We start from the raw sequence: 20,553 nt of genomic DNA, 5'->3' as shown, positions 1-20,553 counted from the left end.
ATTTATCTGATCTTCCACCTCTGTGGTTAAGGTTTAGTTGGGTTTTTAACAATTTAAGCTACTAAGCAAAAGTTTAACATTTTTGGAATCGTGCTGGTCTGCTCATCTGTCCTGTTAAATAACTCTACAGTCAGCAATTGATTAGCGTAGCACCAAACTGGAAATTGCTGCAAACAGCTAGCCTGGCTCTGTCCAAAAGTAGCAAATTCCACCTAATGTCCCTTCGCTAAGACCCGCCCCTCAAACGCAGACTAGCTAATCATAGTGTAGCATCGGCCAACCATGACCAGGGTCCGGCAACTGTCCAGTTCTGCTCCATGGACTCTCATTCAGTCATTCCAGATGTTCTGGTGATGTTCTGGAGATGAAACTCATTACCCGGAGAAGTTGGAAGGAGATAAACGTTTCTATGTAAAAATCTGTGGAGCTAACCTTAGCAGAGTACGTTAGCACATCATTAACACTTAGCACTTAAATGTAAAAACATGCTGCTTTTGCTTTTTTGATTGTAACAGAGAATAAAGACAGTGTTTCTTAACTGTTCTTAATTTCATTGTCTTCTGATGTTCAGGTGATTTGGTGGTTCACTTTTGCACTGATCTGTAGCTTTAGCTTCTGTCTTTATCTTTTTAACATGTTTTCACTCCTGAATCAGTGTGACATCCTGGATATATTCTTCAAACACATATTGTAGACCTTTCTGTCTTCTCTTCTCTGACAATAATGGCGTAACTTGCTGCCAAAAGCGAAGAAGCGTGTTACCCAAAATGTCAAACTATTGCATTAAGGTTTGGGAAAGTAGGTTAGGGTTAGACGAAACCAACATAAACCAAGTGATATCAATGTCACACTACTCCCGCCTTTGCTCTTCACAGACAACATTATCTCTGCTGCAACAAGTCGTCCTTGAAAGGAAAACATAAAATAATTAATCATTTAAATGTTTCACCAAGCGACCGATGCCGTCCGTCTCAGAATTGGTTCCGTTTTTTTAACCCATAAAATTGTTTCTCTGTTTATTTTCTTGGATGTAGAGCTTTGTTGGATGGGTGTACATCTGTCAAAAGACAATCAATATTTGGGTAAGGCAAAGAAGTCAATTTTACTGTTTGTACTGCTTAAAGATCACTTAAATCAACCAAATGTGAAGAACCACGGAGCCGAGTTGAGCTCCTTTGTTACAAACAGACTCTTATAATCACAGCAGCCACATGACCTTGTGTTTTTCATTGTCCCTCGCAGGTGACAGAAGCAGACAGAGGGGAAGGGGGGGCGGACAGTTTTCCTTGATAAGCCAGAGGCTGGATTGAAAACGGGGGGGAGAGTATCATGATCTTAGTGGGACGGCACAGGGCAACGCTATCCCAAACACAGCAGAGTGCTATAAGCCTCCGCTATAAATCTCCGAGCTCGCCGAGCCACAGCCGAGCTTGTTCAGTGCCGTGTGCCGCTCCAGAGGCCAGAATCCAGATGTTGGAGGGAGACAGTAAATAAAACAATCTATCAAAACTGAAGAACCAAAAAGACAAGCAGTTTGTGTGTGTGTGTGTGTGTGTGCGTGTGTGTGCGTGTGTGTGTGTGTGTGTGTGTGTGTGTGTGTGTGTGTGTGTGTGTGTGTGTGTGTGTGTGTGTGTGTGTGTGTGTGTGTGTGTGTCTGTTTTAAGCAATTATCAATGAGGTTTTTCGACAATACAAACTCCCTCAGTGAGTGGCATCAGTACTTTAATCCCATTTGGGACAACAGATATTATAGCAGCATGCAGCTCAAGCTGTCTCTGAATACAAAACAGGCCTGTTCCTCTGGATTAGTCTTTATCATGTATAGATGCAGGTGGATTGAAGGGATAAACAGATATGTAAACCTCATTGTGGAATAAATATCCGCAGCTTAAAATCTTATTGTGCGGAGCATAAGTGATGGTTTATTGTTTAAGACCTCTGCCTCTGGACATGAACGCCTCTGAACTCCTGCTGGGACTGAATCCTGAAGGACCTAGTATCATGTGTCCCTGTTGCTGTTGCGCCTTTCTCATCTTTCAGTTGGCCTGATAAACGGAAGATGACAAAAAAGGGAGCGGACTCCTCAGATTTCATTTTAATGTGAAAGATCTTGAATTTCCAGGCTGTGCCACAGAGGAGGCAGAGTATTACTGTGGTAATAATTTGTATACAAAAAAACATGCACGTACATTCCATCTCAGTTGAAAATTGAACAGCAGCTTGATTTAATCTGCCCAAATTAACTTCTGGCGTCACATTTGATCAGTTGATCAATTCGCAAGAAGTTTAAAATTGAGTACTCGTCTCAACAATGTTGGATCCTTCGCTGTTCGCTTTGGTCTAAACCGAGTCTCGACGGTGTGCCGTTAAAGATGTCACATTACGGGACACATTTCCTTTCTGCAGAAAACAAAACCCACCCTCTGAGTATCACATCCAATAGTAATATTCTTGATGTCTGGGGCTTCATTTTATTTTATTTATTTGCCCCAAATTCACCATGATATTTTTGGTATCTTTGGGAATCTTGGCGACCCCACAAGAACTTCAAATAAAGTCTAAAACTCCCTTTTGATATTTGCCACCAGTTGGTCTGCCTTGTTAAAGAATTTGACAAAATAAATAAATAAAACTAATGTGAATCCATCATAAAACAGTTTTTTAATGGATGTCTTCAGGCGACTCAACTGTGCTGTGTTTTCTCACCAGCAGACTATGAGTGAGGTGATGCTCCAAAATCAGCAGCCTTGTAGATCTGATCATCATTCAGGATGAATCAAAATCAGACAAGAGGAAACATTTGATGAAAATATGTTATAAATGAGGTGATCTTGTATTTGGGCCAAAAGAAGTGACGTAAAGATGTTTTGTGTGGTGCGGGAAATGCCCCATTTTGGTGGTCGGCCTTTTAGGAAACATCAGCCGAAGGTTCATGCTCAGATGAAAAACTGGAAGCTGGACGTCCGCTTCTCATCAGCACTAAGCCAAAGAGGCCCGACGAGTTTTGGATTAAGTGGAAAAAAGGGATGATGCCTCCTCTTGAAATGATGATCCATGCACCAGACCTGTTTACGTTGGTAATCTCCGAGCCCTGTGCAATCAAAACATCACTAATTTCACTGCCGATTGGAAACTGTGACATCTGCGTTTTCAACACACTTCAAGGGGGACTGCTTCAAAGAAGAAGAAAAAAAGAGGCAACTGGGATGCATCCATTCCAAATAATAGCCCCAGTGATGAGAGGGTGACTTCATCCTCGTCCGCTCACATGTTTTGAAATGGACAGATATATAAAGTAGTGGGAATTGCATGCAGTAAATATATCAGGGCTGGCTGGTCGAGTGTTGGTCTTGAACCTCCCCTCAATGAGACCAAGACTTGCTGCAAGTCTGTTTCGTTCATATGGAAGTTAGCCATTTACAACAGTCGCAATGGTAACGGTACACGTAAAAATGGCCGCCGCTCTGACAATCGTGCTGCGATGATTTCAAGGGGATTCAATTCAATTCGTTCTACTATACCACTTCTGTAGTTCTTCTATGGCTCCCCATCCAGGACCATCGCAACAAAGCAGAGCTGACTTTAGTTTGTAAGGCCCGTTTCCGCTGAGCGAGGTGCAGAGAAGTGCTTTGAACCGTGTGTCGTCCACACTCTGCAGAATCAATCAGGGGGGTTTGTGAGCTCAACGCTGGGTTGCTCGACAGGATGGAAATCCTTTTTTGTAACGTTGCAGCCGTTTTTCTACAAGCAACGACTAAAACTAGCAGTGGAGTAGCAACTCTACGAAATATTAACAACTCAATGCTTCATCCACACACTCTTCTCACAGCACATAAGCAAGCTAGCCAACTAGCATATGGAAAGGCAGCTTGTTAATTCCGCCATGATTTAATGCTGCACTGGTTGCAGAAAATGAGCCGAACAGCGGGCTGGTGACCGGCGGCAGTGCTGGGTCAAACAGTTCCTCCTTCTAACTCCCCGCCGCTCCGGACAAGGACAAGCTAACGAACTAGCTAACTAGCTAGCCATACGTCTCCACTTCACGGCCCCTCTGACGTGTGTCGTCACAACTCTGTTCAACTCCTATTCCATTTCTACGAGAAGAACATATGAAGAGACCAGATTAAAACGGCCGATTCGGAGCCTGATTCAGAAAAACACACGACTCTGTAATGCTCACATGTATCCTAAGCACACACACACACTTCACAACCCGCTTCAAACTTTTCTCCTGATAGGGCGTGAGCTTGTTTTCCACCCTTTCCCGTGTGCATCAGCCCCTCTGTTATTTAGGAATAACTATTTACGCTGCGGGGGTGACCATCAGACAGGCCCCGGCCACAGACACACACCTCCTCCCCCTTCACACACACTCCAAACTGGCTAAATAATCCCTCCACCTATTTGCACAGGAGAGATGAGGCCACGGCCTCACCTCCAGGGCACTACTTAACTCCTCGAGTCACTCGTTGAGTAATCACAGCATTCTCATACCTGCCTGCCTACTGCCTAATTATAGAGAGAGAGTGTGTGTCGGACTCATTATTTAGCAATGCAGGCCTCACAGGTCGACAATTACGCAGGCTGATTTAGCATATTATACTATCTTGTGGATAGAGTTGCATGCTAAGGAGCTGGGGTCAATATTGCAGCCTTTAATTAATGGGAGTCACAAGAACACACTTGTTGCTCCACCTGAATGTTTGAGCTGCAGACTGAGTTGCAGCAATGAACACATTTTGGTCAAATTAATCTGTTAACCTGGTGCTATGAGCCGTTTTGTGATAGAATAAGAAAATGAATATCCATTTTATTTATTTTTTTGGCAGAAAAATCAAGCAAAAGCTGCTCCTGGCTAAAAGTGCATCTCACCTGTGTGCAGCCACATGTCCGTTTCAATAAAGGAGTAAAAACAACACCCAAAAAACAGCTGACGTGAGGATAGATGAGAGATGTTTGGGTGTCTCCGAGAGGCACCATGGGAAGGAGGTCCGTCCGCGTCCTGGAGGGAGGCCCGCAGCTCGCCTTTAATCCCTCCGGGATCCTTCTCTCAGAGCCGGGCTTTGCCTCGTGTGCAGCTCTTGGCCGAGTTAAAAAGGAAAGTGTAAGGGTGGGACGAATTTCACACTTTCTCCCATGTATCAGGCCAAAAGAAGGAGGTTGTAAACCAAGTATGTGGAGCTGGAAATATTTGCTGTGGTGGTTAACTGGTGGGACTGGCCGCGCGTGGGCTGCACATCTCAGGCTGCGGACGTTTACAATTCTGAGAGCTAAAAACACATTTGATGCTTTTCAGAAAAGCCTTTATGTTCAATTTAAATATATATTAATTATATTCATACAGCATTGTTTGTTTCATCTTTCACGGCTGTATTAATTATATGTTTACAGTCTAAACCTATACTTTGCTCTCGGCTACTTGTAGCCTATGTTAGGCCCTATAATTACCTTTTGGGGCATTTTATTCATTATTACAATCGTACTGTACAGCTAAATAAGTGTCCAGAATAATCTGTGTAATTGCTTCAGTTTAAGGATTTATATAAGTGTTTGTTTTCGTCGCGTTTTGCGTCTCTGCGCCGCTGCAGCTCAATCACGCACAAAGGCCTGAAGGTTCCTCCAAGCATCTTCTGTTGTTTGTTTTCTGAAAATATCAATTCCTCTTTTTATTATTCATTCCAGGCAAAAGCTGTAATTCAGCCATATTCCCATGCAGCATTTAAGCCACAGAAGAAAAAATAAAGTATTGGCACTTAAATTGTTTTGATTCATGTCAAACCAACAGCAGAACAAAATATTGCTTTAAACCTGCAATATTGGGACATGAACACTTGTTGGAATAATCATCCGTTAACAAAGGCGAATGGCTTTAGGCTGTGATGTTCAGGCGGAATATTGTTTGCCGAATCAATTCATTGTCGAGAAGACAAACATAGTTAGTGCCCGAACACAAACAATCTGCAAAGGCTGTCGGCTGCAGGTCAAAATAATTAGTCTATTTATATAAAAATGAACTGCTGCCAACTGTATGAGGAATATATCGTGTGTGACAAGCAAAGTAACAAAATGCAACATTCTGGTTAAATGAATAAAGATATTGAATCTAGAGCAGTACAAAACAATGAATCAAACGTGTGTGCTTCATTATTCTACAGGAGTGAGACATTAGACCAGAATACGTGAGAACAGACTATTATTAAAGTGTGTCCAAGTACAACACGACATGTGCAGGTTTACAGTAAAGCTGTTTTAAAAGTGGACTGGACTATATCATCATTATTATTAGACAAAATAAATTGAATTGATTGCAGACAAATAAGCTCATAACACCGAAACTGTTTTTCCTCATAGTCGCTGTCACGGCTCACACATTTAATAATAGAGAGAGGGAAATAGGAGCAGCATATTTTTTTAAACAATACAATAAAAACGGCATCATTGCTGTTGTTGTACCATCATTTTATTTTTATTTTGTATTAGTAGAATTATTAGTATAATCATTAGTATTAGTATTATCGTAATTACCATTATCACTAACATCACCATCATCATATTTAATGTTAAATTATCATGCCTTAACTTTTCTCTGCTCGTTGCTAACATATTGAGGGTTGAGAAATAAGGATGAGGGTGAAAATACATTTTAAGATGAAGAAACTGAGAATAACGATACACTTTGGTAAACCAATGAGGACGAAGATGAAGCGGGCGTCAGCTGAGGATGATTAAGTTGTGGAATTTGTTGCAAAAAATAAAAACTGATGAAGATTTAAAAAAAAAAGAAAAAGCAATGGTATGAGGAGATGATTGAGGGTGCATGGGATAAAGAGGATGACAACGGGGGAGGTAGTGGCGGGTGGAGGGGTGGGGGAGGGGGCTGTCGGTTGCGGTATCGTGACGTCACCGCGAGGCGTGCTGCAGACCGCTGGTGAAGAAAACCAAACCAGCACCGCAGAGACTCAACTAAAGCGCTGAATATCGCGGACGCAGCGTTTACGCGCAGCCGACGCATAAAGTGGATTTATCGAACACCTGCATGGGGGAAACTCTGAGGCTTTATTCATTTTTTGCTGTCGTCTGCCTCCGTTGGGCACCAACTGGTGAGTACAACAAACACCTCGTCTGTCCGGTTGTTGAATTTCAGCTCAGGGAATCGGTCAGACGGTTGGCTGGCTTCTCCATTTTGACCGTTTTACGCTTTGGATGTTACAAATATGAGTCATACACGAGTCCGCGTTCAGCGTGATGGAAAAAATGAAAAGTTTACAAGTGCTGACCTCATTAAGCAGTGCTTAGTTGTCGGCTTGTTGGGGTCAAAGAGGCTGTAGTGACCGTAGAGAGGCCGGAGGCTTAGCTACTGGGTGCATCTTTACGCACAGGAACGATTGACAGAGATAAAAAGCAGCAGCAAATATCATTGGAAGCTAAAATTGAGTCTGTGCTATTCAGAGTGCCTGAGCATCATTGTTAGCCAGCTATAGCATGTAGACGTATTCATCATTGCCCTATAATATCTGACTGACGCCTTAAATGAACCAAATAAATATAAAGTGCAGGCGGGGGCGCGCCAGTGAAGCGTGTGAACACGGAGGGACAGAAGGGAGCTGAGCGAAGATTTACCGAGGACATAGAGCATGTGGATTCCTGTAGATAAGAGGGGCTGTGTGTGTGTGTGTGGGGGGGGGGGTGTTATAATGGCAAGGTAAACTTTGGGATGCTGGGTAAGGGACGAAACGAAGCATAAGAAACATAAAGATGTGTGTGGAAACGTTTCATAATGAAACAGAGTGAGTTTAAATGTGAAGGCCTTGGTGTAAGCGTTGGAGTGAAGTAAAGTACTTTTCTTTAGTTATTTGTGTTTTTGCTGTATTGCCTTGGAATTGTCCATATATTATAATTATAATTATATTTTCTGAAAAAAACAAGTGAGGATTCAGCAAAAATATGAGGCAGGATTCTTTTAATTATTTAAGTGCAGTGGCTAAAATGTGATGATATTGTTTTATAATGTGTTATATATAACGTTATTGGGTTGAAGAGGGGACAATAAATGTATTTGTATATATTTATAACTGTATTTATTATCTTCGTAAGTCTGATATGCAGGATATTCTTTTTTTCAGGTAACTGGAATGGAACTGAATCTGTCGAAGGATGTGATTTCTTGCGGGGACGCAGGTATGACTTCTTCTCTTCACGACTATAAAATAAATCATATGCCTCATTGGAGTTACAAAACAAAGCTATCCTGTACAGCAGAAGGATGATGTAGTCCAGTGAGGATATACTGTACCTCTCGGTTTTTGCGCAAGGTCAGAACTTGTTGGCCAATCTCGCAGCACACAAGCTGTTCGTGTTCACAGGCAGCTGCTTTCAGGCGCAATATGTTTGATATGCGAGGGATTAATGCACACAGCGCATTTGACGACATGACGACAGATCACATAATGAGATGCAAATGTGAGCGTGCGAAAATCAAATGAGAGCAACCGCATTTACAACAACGGTTGAGTTTTATTTTCACCATCTTCTTCTTCTTCATTATTTTGTGCGTCTGGTTTATGATAATGATTTCCTGGTGAGTCGTTTTACCTAAAAACAAAAAACAATAAGAATAGACCGCAAGCAAAAAAGAAGCAGCAGAAGATTACAAGTTCTATTTTTTTACCATTACGACTAATTATAAAAATGTGTATTGTATTTAAAAGGAGGTTTCCAGTCAAGCTGGATTTAATCACAGCCCAGAGAAAGACCGCCAAATGGAGACGTGAGAACTTTAGAAAATATCTGCGGTTTTTCCAAGATATTTAAATGACAGACACGCACGTGAGACTGGTCGTATATACAATCCTTTTCATTTTTACATGTTCTTTCAGGAAATCGTCATTTTAATAATCGAAGCAGCTTCAACATAAGGTCACGACTCAAACATAATTATTGTAAAGACAAAGAAAGACGTTTGGAACGTTTGTACTGAGGCAGGAACATCAGACTAAATGGACCTTAGAGGTACAGTGGAATGTTGTTGCTAATGCACATATGTGCGTTTTAATTGAGTTTTGGAGTCTAATGACCATCAAAAGAACAGACATTTATACTGTTTGTGAGCGACAAATGTGTATTTTTTTGAGGAATAATTCCATCTCAACTCAACTCAACCTTTTTCCCCCATACACCAATATGCACAAACGAATCCGACATTTTACAGCATTTTTGTATCTTTTCCTTATGAAAATGGTCATTTGAGGTTATTGTTTTATTTACACCCGCGTCCCTTCTTGTCAGGTTGTTTGTTGGTTGTCAAACAGGCCTTGGACCAAGCAGGGAAACCATCACCAAGGAAATAATCAGCTCTGTTCTTCTCCAGTTACCCAGCGTGTCGAGTTACATATATCCACTGCTGTCCTGCCTTTGAATCTGCTCGCCAGCTTTAGTTTTCTATCGGCCATGCTTTGTTTTTTGGCCCCCGTGGCTCTATAGGTTTACTTTGTTTGGTTGCCTTAAGAGAGGAAAAAATAGACCATTATTATGTGTTTGGTGTGTGATTAACCGCAGTCGCGGAGTTTATTTTCACTTCTTGGAGGCAAAATATGAGTGTTTGCATTTCCACTGGCCTTTAACCTGTCCTGCCGGATGGAAGGCTTTTTAACTCATCCATCACACGCAAGTGCCCTCCAGAGCAGAGGAGGAGCGGGACGCGGGCAGGGCTGCAGGCCGAGGAGGCTGGATATTTAGATTACCTCCATCTATAAGCCTGTAATATCTGCTGAGGACAGAGGGGAATCTCCATGTGCTGTAAATCCTTTAATATCTCTATGGGGACTTTAAGGGTCAGCGGGTTCATTCGGACTTTTGTTCTAGAATATTAGAAAAAAGACTTTTTGAACAGTATATATTCTGATTCCCCTGCAACAAGCCAATGCGATGTTACAATGTGTTATTCAGTTGCTTTCCTAAACTTATTACAGAAAGACCTCAGTTTGTTGTAATGATAATAATCACAGTATTGACCCAAGTGCACGCAATGCACCCACTAATCCGTACTAACACGTACCAATTTAGATTTTCAGTATATTCCTTCTCCACAACCTGCATCGTAAATACCACCTGCTGCGATGGGATGACCAGATCCTCGAGGTCACATTTCACGAAAATGCATCTTGCGCACAGAGTCCCGATATGCGCTCGTGCTTGGCTCACCCACTGCAGCTGAATTCAGTTTGTTTTGCCATTTTGCGCACCTTTCTGCAGTTCAGAACAGAAGCGTACGGGTAGGGGATGTTGGTTTTCTGACCAATGGCACTTGGGGCGAACTTCTTACAAGCATTTTACTGCACACAACAGGCCATAGTGACGCACGCTGGAGATAATGAGGATCTGCTATTTAAATCAAAACCACTAACTCGATTGGCTGATTCAGTTTCTGGATATTCAGACTTCCTAACTATGAATTACCATGGAAGGCCTGTAATGTGTAGAAATATAATACAGGCCCTTGTGTGAGCCCCAAATCTCTCAAGAACACGCTGAGGTCGAACACATGTAAAAAGCCAAGTGATTGTTGAGAGCTTGCACAATTGTCTTCTAAGAAAAGGCCATCGGGGGAGTTTTCCGGTCGGACGGGGATCTCGCGTCAGACGTCGCTGTCATACAATGGCCGAACATGCTCGAGACTGGCGCCGGTGAGAGTCCGAGTCCCAGACGGCAAGGCGTGAGCCGGTGCGCATTTACTCGATGCAAGTCAGCAGGTCAGCCGGTCTCACGTTGCAGGAGAAACTTACAGCTTTCAGTCTGTGGTTTACAAAGTGTGTAAATTGACGTAATTTGTGTTTTGCACTTTGCACGTTAAATGATGCAGAGACAACCAAATGTGTTGCTGGTTGGTCATTTAGTCTCCTCAATAGATTATTTTTTGCCGTTGCGTGTGGAAGGTTTGGATTGTTTCATTATTCAGAAGGCAACTTCATTCCAGAAAAAACACATTGGTTGTGCAAACAAGTTTCTGACTTCATTGGCAAATGTTTCCCTTTATTTTAGTGAAATAAATCGATTCCATCCTGAAATGTTGCCGTTGGTCTACGCATGCGCAATCACACTAAAATAGCTTAATTATAAACACAATACGTAGATATTTGGGAATGTTATGTAAGAAACAAAGTAAATGACTGAAAATATAAACTACCCATGATGCACCAGTTCTATGAAACTTGAGTGATTACAACAAGGCCTCACCTGGAGCCAACCTGACTTTAAACTAATTGATATTGAAATGTTTGGCCTCCGTGTTTTGTGAGCATAACAAAGAGAGAAGTTTGTTGCAACTGCAACTGCTGACGTTTTACACACACACACACACACACACACACACACACACGCACACACTCCAGAAAGTCGGCACACGGACGGAGCTCTATTCTCCACTGAGTGAAGGTTACATCTCACTTTGACCGCGTTGTGAGTCAGTGCCCGCTCTGTGCATGCGCGTGAGGGATCATAGAGTATAATTTGACCAGAAAACACATACATTCCAACATCTGAGTTTTCAAATTCAACTCTTTCACAATTTTAACCAAAATAGTCCTCTATACGTGATTTGGCTTGGATTCCGAGTTTGCGTGAATACTTTGAGTCTCCGCGGTGGTAAACCAGCTATAACGCGTAAAGCAGCCTGTTCAATGATGACGCTGTGGGTCACCATCAGCCACATGCAGGTCTGTAATCAGATCGTAGCGGACCATCAACCATAAAGGGCTTTCGTTCGGAGATGTTCTGGATCCAGAAGTAGTCAAAGTTTAAACACTTTTAATAAATGTTATGAATTATGTTGTTATAAGTGCCGCGCGCACAGATCCGCTGCTGTTAAAAGATTATTATTCAGCAACTTATTTGTGGATAAATCACTGATGTTTCTCTCTGCTCTGCCGGGCTTCCATTAGTCCCGATTGTTTATTTGTCAAAGTGAACCGCTGATAGAGCGACACTTGTCAGTTTACAGTGCGAGTCATTACTCTCACACACACACACACACACACACACACACACACACACAATAATCTTCATATTGTGCGCTTTTCATAGTGCGAAAACAGTAACTGGGCAGGCCCGCGTTGGAAGGCAAATGTTTACTCAGCTCGGTACATATCCGAGATATACAGTACATTGTGTGACTGCGTGTGTGTGTAGAAGCGCAACCAGCTATGTTGCGCTGGACACAATTCTAACATGCCTGCAAGAATAAAAGGCCCATTCTACTCCTAAAGAGCAAAGCGTTGCATTGCGCGCTCCCGACGAATATAGAATAAATGAACGCTGTAAAAAATGTCTTTTAGCAAGTGAACAAACTTGTTTTGCTCCAATATGACGCTTTTTACGTTCCACTCCACCTTAGACTGAGAGATTTGCATGTGATAAAAAAAAAAACGTCTTGTAAATTAATGGCATAATTTTTCCACTTGTTTCCTCTTGACGTCAGACTTGTTTGGATGGATGTGGCTTTTCTTTTTTTCTTGCAGCGGGCTGGCGTAGTGGGTGGGACTCGCTCATTTTAGGGAGGTTATACGCAGCAGATGGGCTGGGTCTTGCGTGTGGGTTGGAGAGCCGAGCTTCCTCTCAATCGCAGCGGGCAGAAGCTATTTTTCCCTTGCAGCGGAGAGGAGAGCGCACTGGGCCGTCACTGCTGTAGAGGAGGCTTTTTTTTCTTTTCTTCGAAGTCCTTTTCTTCGTGGAAGAACTACATTTTGGTGGAAATCCTTCCCCGTGTGATTCCTCCTCTCATGTCGCAGTGCGGTGTCTAGCAGCGGGTGGATTTTTTAAGCTGTTGAGGAAAGCTTTGTGCACCCCCAGGATTCACCCTCCTCCCCCGTCTCCCCTCTTGTACGCATCCTTCTCTTCAAGGTGGGATGAATTTGGACAGAAACGCAGAGGCAGCGAGAGCACCGCCGGCCCGCGATGCGGCCCCCGCGTTTCATTTACCGAGAACTTCAAACAGCAGTCGGGAAACTTTAGAGAACTCAAGCAGCGAGTCCTCGGACACAGAGTTGGCAGGTACACAGTCAAGAGTGCTTTTAGCAACTCTATTCCTTCTTCTGAGTGCAATAACAGTTTATTTTACGTCTCCATACGCACGTTTACGGTGGGCTGTCAGAGACATCTCGACACTTTGATGCTGCGGAAAAGCAGACACTCTTTTAGTTAACTTGTGTCTTGGTGTTTGTTTATTCGCACTACGATGACGATTTATTTCCGCGTGTTACGGCGCAACAAGCACTTTGATAAAGTGCTTCAAAATCCATTTGCATTAAATCTTAATTTGGTATATTTCTGCTCCAAAGTTGAATGCGCATAAATACAACAGAACGGGGAGAATAGTCCAGGTTTTTTGCGTGTTTTTTGTTTATTGCGCTGGCTGAAGCAAACGTCTTGGCAGGATATCGGAGTCTGTCAGGGAAAAATGTGCAGAACAGCCTGGCCTGCTGTCAGTAAATGCATTAAAACCAACTATAAATAGTGGGCCCATCCACCAATCTAAACTAAAAGCCAGAAAGTCTGCAGGCTATCAACAATTCTTGGAGAAGCTTTTTGTTCTTCGACTTGGCCATATTTAGCAAAACCTACTTGTTCTTCTGTCTCACTCCATATGAGGAAGATAGTAAATATGGAGGAATGTTTATTTATAATTTACTTTGTTTGAATTATTGATGTGGCTTAAATAAAAAAAGAATAATGTTGTGGCTTTAACTTTTAAGTTGATTTTTATTTTTGGCAAACATTCAAGAGTATTTCCTTTTTGTAATTAACCTTTGCACGTGTTGACCCTTCAGTTTAATGAGGCAATCTTGTGAGAACACGAATACAAGATAGCAGTCGGAGAGATAAGAGGAGTGGGCAGACCTCTTCGTAAAGAAAGTAATATTGATCCAAGGGTGTTTGAGAGAATCGATACAAAACTGTAAATATTTGGCTTTAATATGGCACTTCTCACCTGGGCCTTAATTTTGTAAATCATTTATTTATAGCTTTGAAGTTGCTTATTTCATGCTGGCAGAACCTTTTTGTTATAGTTGCACGTTGGTGCCCTTACTTTCAGTCTGAAACTTTTAAATGAAAAGAAAATGGTAATAGTACAATACAAAAGCGGCAGCATGCAATCGTTTCATCCCGATTTATGATCCGCAGAAAAGGAGAGGAGCGCTGAACACAGGAGCGATGACGGGAACGCGGACGATCCCAAGAAGAAGAAGCAGCGGCGGCAGCGGACTCACTTCACCAGCCAGCAGCTGCAGGAGCTGGAGTCGACTTTCCAGAGGAACCGATACCCGGACATGAGCACCAGGGAGGAGATCGCCGTGTGGACCAACCTGACCGAGGCCAGAGTCCGGGTAAGAGGCCAGCAGGGCCGTGCGTAATGCGTGCGTAAAAGACAATTTGGGAGATAAATCTCAACGTTATTGTGTGGGAACAATCTTACCTAAATATATGAAATAACTCCAACACACATGAACCAAATAATCATCAAAATGTTTTGGGAAATCAATAAATAAATAATTATAAGAATATTAAAGCAAAAAAGTAATTCTGACAACAAAAAAACTTGGAATTACCATTTTAATACGAGAGTCACCCTGTGTATGACTGGTGCTCCGAATTTATACAACTTCTTGTTCCAACTAACATTTTGATGCAAAATTGACCATCGACTTCCCCAAATCAAAGCTTTTTTGAAAGATATTGCAGATGAATCATGATTTTGTTGCTCATTTCCTCTTCCATCATTTGAATTTCATATCAGGACAAGAGACAACATATTGCTTTTTTCTTTGTGGTATTGAGGTATTTATAGTGTCGCTTTTCCAGCCTTTTCACAGAATCCATGTAAATTACTGCAGTGACTTTGTTAGAAACTAAACGTGCCATGATTCTAAACGTGTTATGATTCAGAGACACACTTAAGTAAATCCTTTGACAAAAAAAATAACTGGGAGATTTGTAAACTGCAGCGTTAACAGATATCAAGTTGCAGTCATCCATGACTATCAGCTACGGTGCATCCAAAAAAATAGGTCTTCCATTATTATAAAACACGTGCGTAATTCTCAGCACCACGCGCATTTCTGACACGAGCAGCACTAAAACGACACGTTGGCGCCAACACATTTCATGTTGAAACGTAAGCAGAAATGGAAGCCGTCTGTAATTATTTGGATCTACTGGATATAACATCTCTTTCTGAGTGTATCCGCGCTGCTACTGCAGCCAATGGAGGATTTGTCTTTTGATGACATCACCACCCGTGTGGATCTCTCCTCGTGGAGGAGACGGTCCGTGCAGCCAGATCTATGGAGCTGTGCAATGAGAAGGAATGGCGTGCAATTAAATCTATTCACGTTTACGCATCATGACAACGTATTTATGCCCATTTAATTCAGAAAATAAATGACACAGCAAATACGCAGGTATTCATGCCGGCTGCTCTTTTCTCGAACAGGAAATGTGGAGGTAAGAAACGTGCGTTAAATAAAAAACAATTGCAGTTGGTTTTCATTTACAGAAACTGGCGCCTGGCTGCTCGTCCTTGCAAGAGTCCACAGTTTCAAATTGCATAAAAAAATGCATGCAGCTATTAAAATGCACGGGGGGGGGGGGGGGGGGAGTTTAAAAACAAAAACGTATCAGAACAAGTTCAGAGAGCTGAGCTTTCATTTCTGGAGTCAATGAGGCTGAAGTTCAAACAGTGCAGCCTTTTATTTTGGCGGAAGAAAAATCTAACATTTTTAAAAAGGTATACGTGGCGTGACATCAAGCAGCCTGAATATTTCTGATTCATATCTGAACATTTATGAAAAATGTTTTGACATTTGAAAGTGGTTGGACGTGACCTTTTAAGGTGATCGGTTTAGTCGAGTTTGACAGATTATATATTGAGATTGAATGAGATTTCTGGCTCATTTATTTTGAATGTTACCATCGTAAAATAGCTTAAATAATGATTGTTATTTGCTTGTTAACATGCCATTAAATCCCAAAGTATTATTATTAAATTAAATATATTATTGAATTTGTATTTGTTTATTTATTTGGCTCGGTACAGGAAACTGAAAGACGTGGTGCAGAGAAACGCAGCGTTTCCTCCGCAGCTCTCCGTCACATCGCTCACGTCTTTGTGGACAATTTGTCCGCAGCACCCTGTCCGCTGCGCGGCTATAAATAGCCCGTCCGATGGTTCCACTTGTAAACTGCTTCTACTATGTATTAAAAAAATGACTCGCTGAGTGCAAAGTGACGGATATTTTGTTTCGATAAGGCTTCATAGGTAAGATAAGGCGTGAGGAGATCCAGAGGCGCGCGCGTCTGATCCATGCAGTTACTGTTTGATTCATGCTATAAATTTGTTTTATTTTTGGGATTTTTACATGCTGCACACACACGCCCGTAGGCCTCACGTGTTACCTTCAACACATCTTTGGCTCCATAGTTAAAACACATTTATGTTGAAATGTAACTTTTATTTGAATTAAGTCATCAAATTTCATCACAGAAAATATTAATATTTGAAGATACATTGCTCACAAAGAATAATTATTTCAAGAAAAAAACGTTGTGCGATGATTGAAGAGAAAAGTTGGTCATTTAATTATGTTTCTATCTTTGCACGCGAGCTCAACACTTCCTGCGCAAATGACTTAAATGTGTTGCTTTAAACAAAAGCTTGAATAAATAGACAATTAAAAACACGCGCTAACAAAAAGCGTTTGTTTGGAAGAACAAGACTTTCACAGTTTGGCCCTCCGCCCTATATTCACTTTTTAGCAAATTAAAGGGGACATTTACTGGATTCATTTAAAGTTGAAGTTTCTACTGGACTCCAGAGCAGCTTCTCCTGTCATTTAAACCCCGAGCTGGTAAATGTGCACAACTGAGTGAGTGAGGATTGTTATGTGAGAAGACAAATAGGACCAAGTTTGACGTGTTCACTGGAGGGACCAGAACACAAATCCACAGTCGGGACTTGAGCACTCAAAAAACTGAAGATTGACTTTCACTTGACGAAAGTGCATTTTTCTAAAATTATAACAGATTTTTGTGGCCATATATGATTCAAATATAAATGTATAGAGCCTAACTGAAAACGTTGACCACGGAGTAAATAAGCCTGTGTGTGTGTGTGTGTGTGTGTGTGTGTGTGTGTGTGTGTGTGTGTGTGTGTGTGTGTGTGTGTGTGTGTGTGTGTGTGTGTGTGTGTGTGTGTGTGTGTGTGTGTGTGTGTGTGTGTGTGTGTGTGTGTGTGTGTGTGTGTTCACGATTGAAACTACAGTCTGGTCCTTTTATGCTGTGTTTACAAACTGTTGTAAACAAATCTTTAGGCAACTGAGGACATTAAACAGCTGTATCATCAACGTGGGACTGCAGCTTCACATTTGGAATTTAGCTGTAGGGCTATTTAGTGTAAAAAATAATATTCCTTGGGGTTATATAGGCTATATATATATATATATATATATATATATATATATATATATATATATATATATATATATATATATATATATATATATATATATATATATATATATATATATAGCCTATATAACCCCAAGGAATATTTTTTTTCAGATTATTTCTTTTTGTATGGTAAACCATGAAGCCAGCAGCACTTTTGGGGACTCAAACGTGCACAGAACTATTAGTCCATCAATACAATTCATGCTAATTAACAAAAAACAAACTGAAGGCTCATACTTGATTTTGTCCTATAAGACGATAAGTTAAATAAAGTGGACTACATTATATGCCAAAATCAAATGTTGTAGGTTCCATAACCGTGTGTGTGTGTGTGTGTTTCTGTCCTCCAGGTGTGGTTCAAAAACCGCCGGGCCAAGTGGAGGAAGCGGGAGCGCAATCAGCAGATGGACCTGTGCAAGAACAGCTACCTGCCGCAGTTCAGCGGCCTCATGCAGCCTTACGAGGACATGTACCCGGCGTACACCTACAACAACTGGACGAACAAGGGCCTCACCCCGGCGCCGCTGTCCACCAAGAACTTCACCTTCTTCAACTCCATGAGCCCGCTCACCTCGCAGTCCATGTTCTCGGCGCCCAACTCCATCTCCTCCATGACCATGGCCTCCGGGATGGGCCACTCCGCCGTGCCGGGCATGCCCACCCCGGGCCTCAACAACATCAGCAACCTGAACGGGATCGGCACGTCCGGCATTAACTCGGCCATGTCTCCGTCCGCGTGTCCGTACGGGCCACCCGGCTCTCCGTACAGCGTTTACCGGGACACTTGCAACTCCAGCCTGGCCACGCTCAGACTCAAATCCAAACAGCATCCAACTTTCGGATACAGCAGCCTGCAGAGCCCTGGGTCGAGCCTGAACGCGTGTCAGTACAACAGCTGACGGGACCAAAGCGCGCGTAAATGTTACAAAAAATTACGAAATATATGTGACAAACGGACACGGTGTCAGAGTTTACAGGATACCTGCGGATTCGGGGGGAGGAGGGGGGAGGGGGGAGATTGGGGGGGGGGGGTTAAAGACAACTAAACTGGATTAGTTGCAATAATTTTTCAAAAAATAAAAAAATAAAAGAAAACTTGGATTATGCGGGTTTTATGTCTTTACCAATGAACTTGCACAGCAGTTGAAATGTCCAGGATGTTTTTTTTAAAATGATGAAGACGTGTTACATTGCTGCATTGTACATATATAAATGTAAATATATACAGGCTTAACATATGAAACACACGGGATTTTTCTTTTGTGCTTGCTTGCTTTTGGAGATTGGCAGAAGGGGGAAGTGGGGGGGTCCTGACCAAAACAAGGATTTACAAGTAAAAATTAAGTTAAATAAAGTGTGGAGCTTATCAAGAATCCAGACTCGATAAGAGAAAAGAAATCCACTTCATAACATACATATTTTATATTGCTTCTGTGTGCTTTCTATTTGCCGTCTTGCAGGTGTGCCACCGGCCCGTTTGACCCGCGACGGCTCCCGTTCAGTGACTGTACTTTGAAATGTTTTTCTTCTCATTTTGTTTGCTGAAATAGAAAAAAAGCCCCGCATGTTTAACAAACTTGAGTGCAACGTGTTTTGTACTACAATGTAATACTTTGCAGAAGTAAGTTCATTAGCCTAAACTGTATACAAAAAAGGTGATTCAAAGTCCTCGTGTGTTTATGGTAACATGTTTGTTTGAATAAACTCCAGGAAAAGAGAGATTTATTTCAAGTATGTTTTAGAGGAGACAAACCGCAGCGGGACAGTTCTTTTACTCCAAAGAGGAGCACAGTGAATGATTGGCTAAATATCCGCAGACACATTGATCCACTGGGATTATCTCAGAATATGAAGCTTTTTTTTAAGGATTAATGGGACTAAACAGTAGTTATCTGGGCTTTGACCACGATATTTTATTTTTATTCCTTTGCTAATTTAAAGCTTATTCAAGCATTTCTTTTACTTTATTGAACATCACTTTTTTTTCTGTGGAGGGAAATAAATCCAATGGAGTTCAAACGCATCTTGGAAACTCTCAAACTTTAATATCTACATTTCTAGGAACTATAAGGATCATTCTCTAAAGTCTTATTTAATATTATGGGTCATTTGTATTTGGTGAGAATATGAAAATCACGGCTCGGTGCAGAAAACAGCCCTTTTGTTTTATAACATGCATGTCCAAATCTAGATTTATGAGTCGTACTTGAGACTTGCTCTCTTTATTTACACTATAAGAGCACACTTGGTTGAAGTTGGAGTCACTCAGGACACTTTCTATATGGACCTAACAGACTCCCATTTGAAGGAGTTATAATCAGAGGATTTAAAAAAAATTAAAAAGCTGCTTTTAAGCCATTTATTTATTTAATTAGCTGCAAAAATGCGAAACTCTCAAACAGACTTGTGTGTTTAAATTGCCTAAAACACCTTCTAGAAAAATTTGGTCAACAATGCCACGTTTGTCAATCAAAACGGATTCAATCAATACCATATCTCGTTTTCTGACACCTGCAGAAATCCCCATATCTATATTACTCACCGTTAGACTGATATTAGCGCGCATGCACGAATGCAGCAGTAATGATGTGTGTTTAAACTGATAGTGCTGTGTGAGGGGAGGATGTTAGGATTAGAGGCAACACTTGAATAAACCATCAAATGTAACGCAGGCTTCTAATGACTAAAAACAGCCTGCGACTCCTGAGGAATTAAATGATGCTGAAAGTCCGCAAACTCATTTCAACCGGTTTCTATATGGTAGTGAGTTTCTAACTTTAATTTTCTATAATATTAACCAATTAAAGGTGAGTTTATGTTCGTAGTGTGATTTGTTTAAGATCTCCTGGCTTTTTAGCAATTATTCTTGATCTATCTTAACGAACAAAAGGGAGTTTGTTGAGTTTAAAGTGTCTTTTGGGGAAATGCCCGAAAATATTTTACAATAACTGAATAAAAAAAGGGACCACAACACCAACATAAATTCAGATATCACTGTGTCTCTAAAGTAAAGTAGAATAGTCTCATAATAACGTGAAACATGTCTGACACTCA

The 20,553-nt window shown here is 41.5% G+C and overlaps 1 protein-coding gene across 1 annotated transcript; it reads left to right on the top strand.

Annotated features, from left to right (window-relative positions):
* The first annotated feature begins 12,735 nt into the window (after nucleotides 1–12,735).
* On the top strand, nucleotides 12,736–18,478 carry pitx1 (paired-like homeodomain 1). The gene is made up of 3 exons (XM_079283082.1): nucleotides 12,736–13,044; nucleotides 14,176–14,378; nucleotides 17,850–18,478. Exons 1-3 carry the CDS (start codon nucleotides 12,900–12,902, stop codon nucleotides 18,396–18,398), a joined length of 897 nt encoding a protein of 298 aa, XP_079139208.1. The 5' UTR covers nucleotides 12,736–12,899; the 3' UTR covers nucleotides 18,399–18,478.
* Nucleotides 18,479–20,553: the final 2,075 nt, after the last annotated feature.

Source organism: Melanostigma gelatinosum (genome assembly GCF_949748355.1).
Source record: "Melanostigma gelatinosum genome assembly, chromosome: 14".
Classification (NCBI taxonomy): domain Eukaryota; kingdom Metazoa; phylum Chordata; class Actinopteri; order Perciformes; family Zoarcidae; genus Melanostigma; species Melanostigma gelatinosum.
Note: the sequence above shows the minus strand (reverse complement) of the source record. Positions and strands in the feature narration are given on the sequence as shown.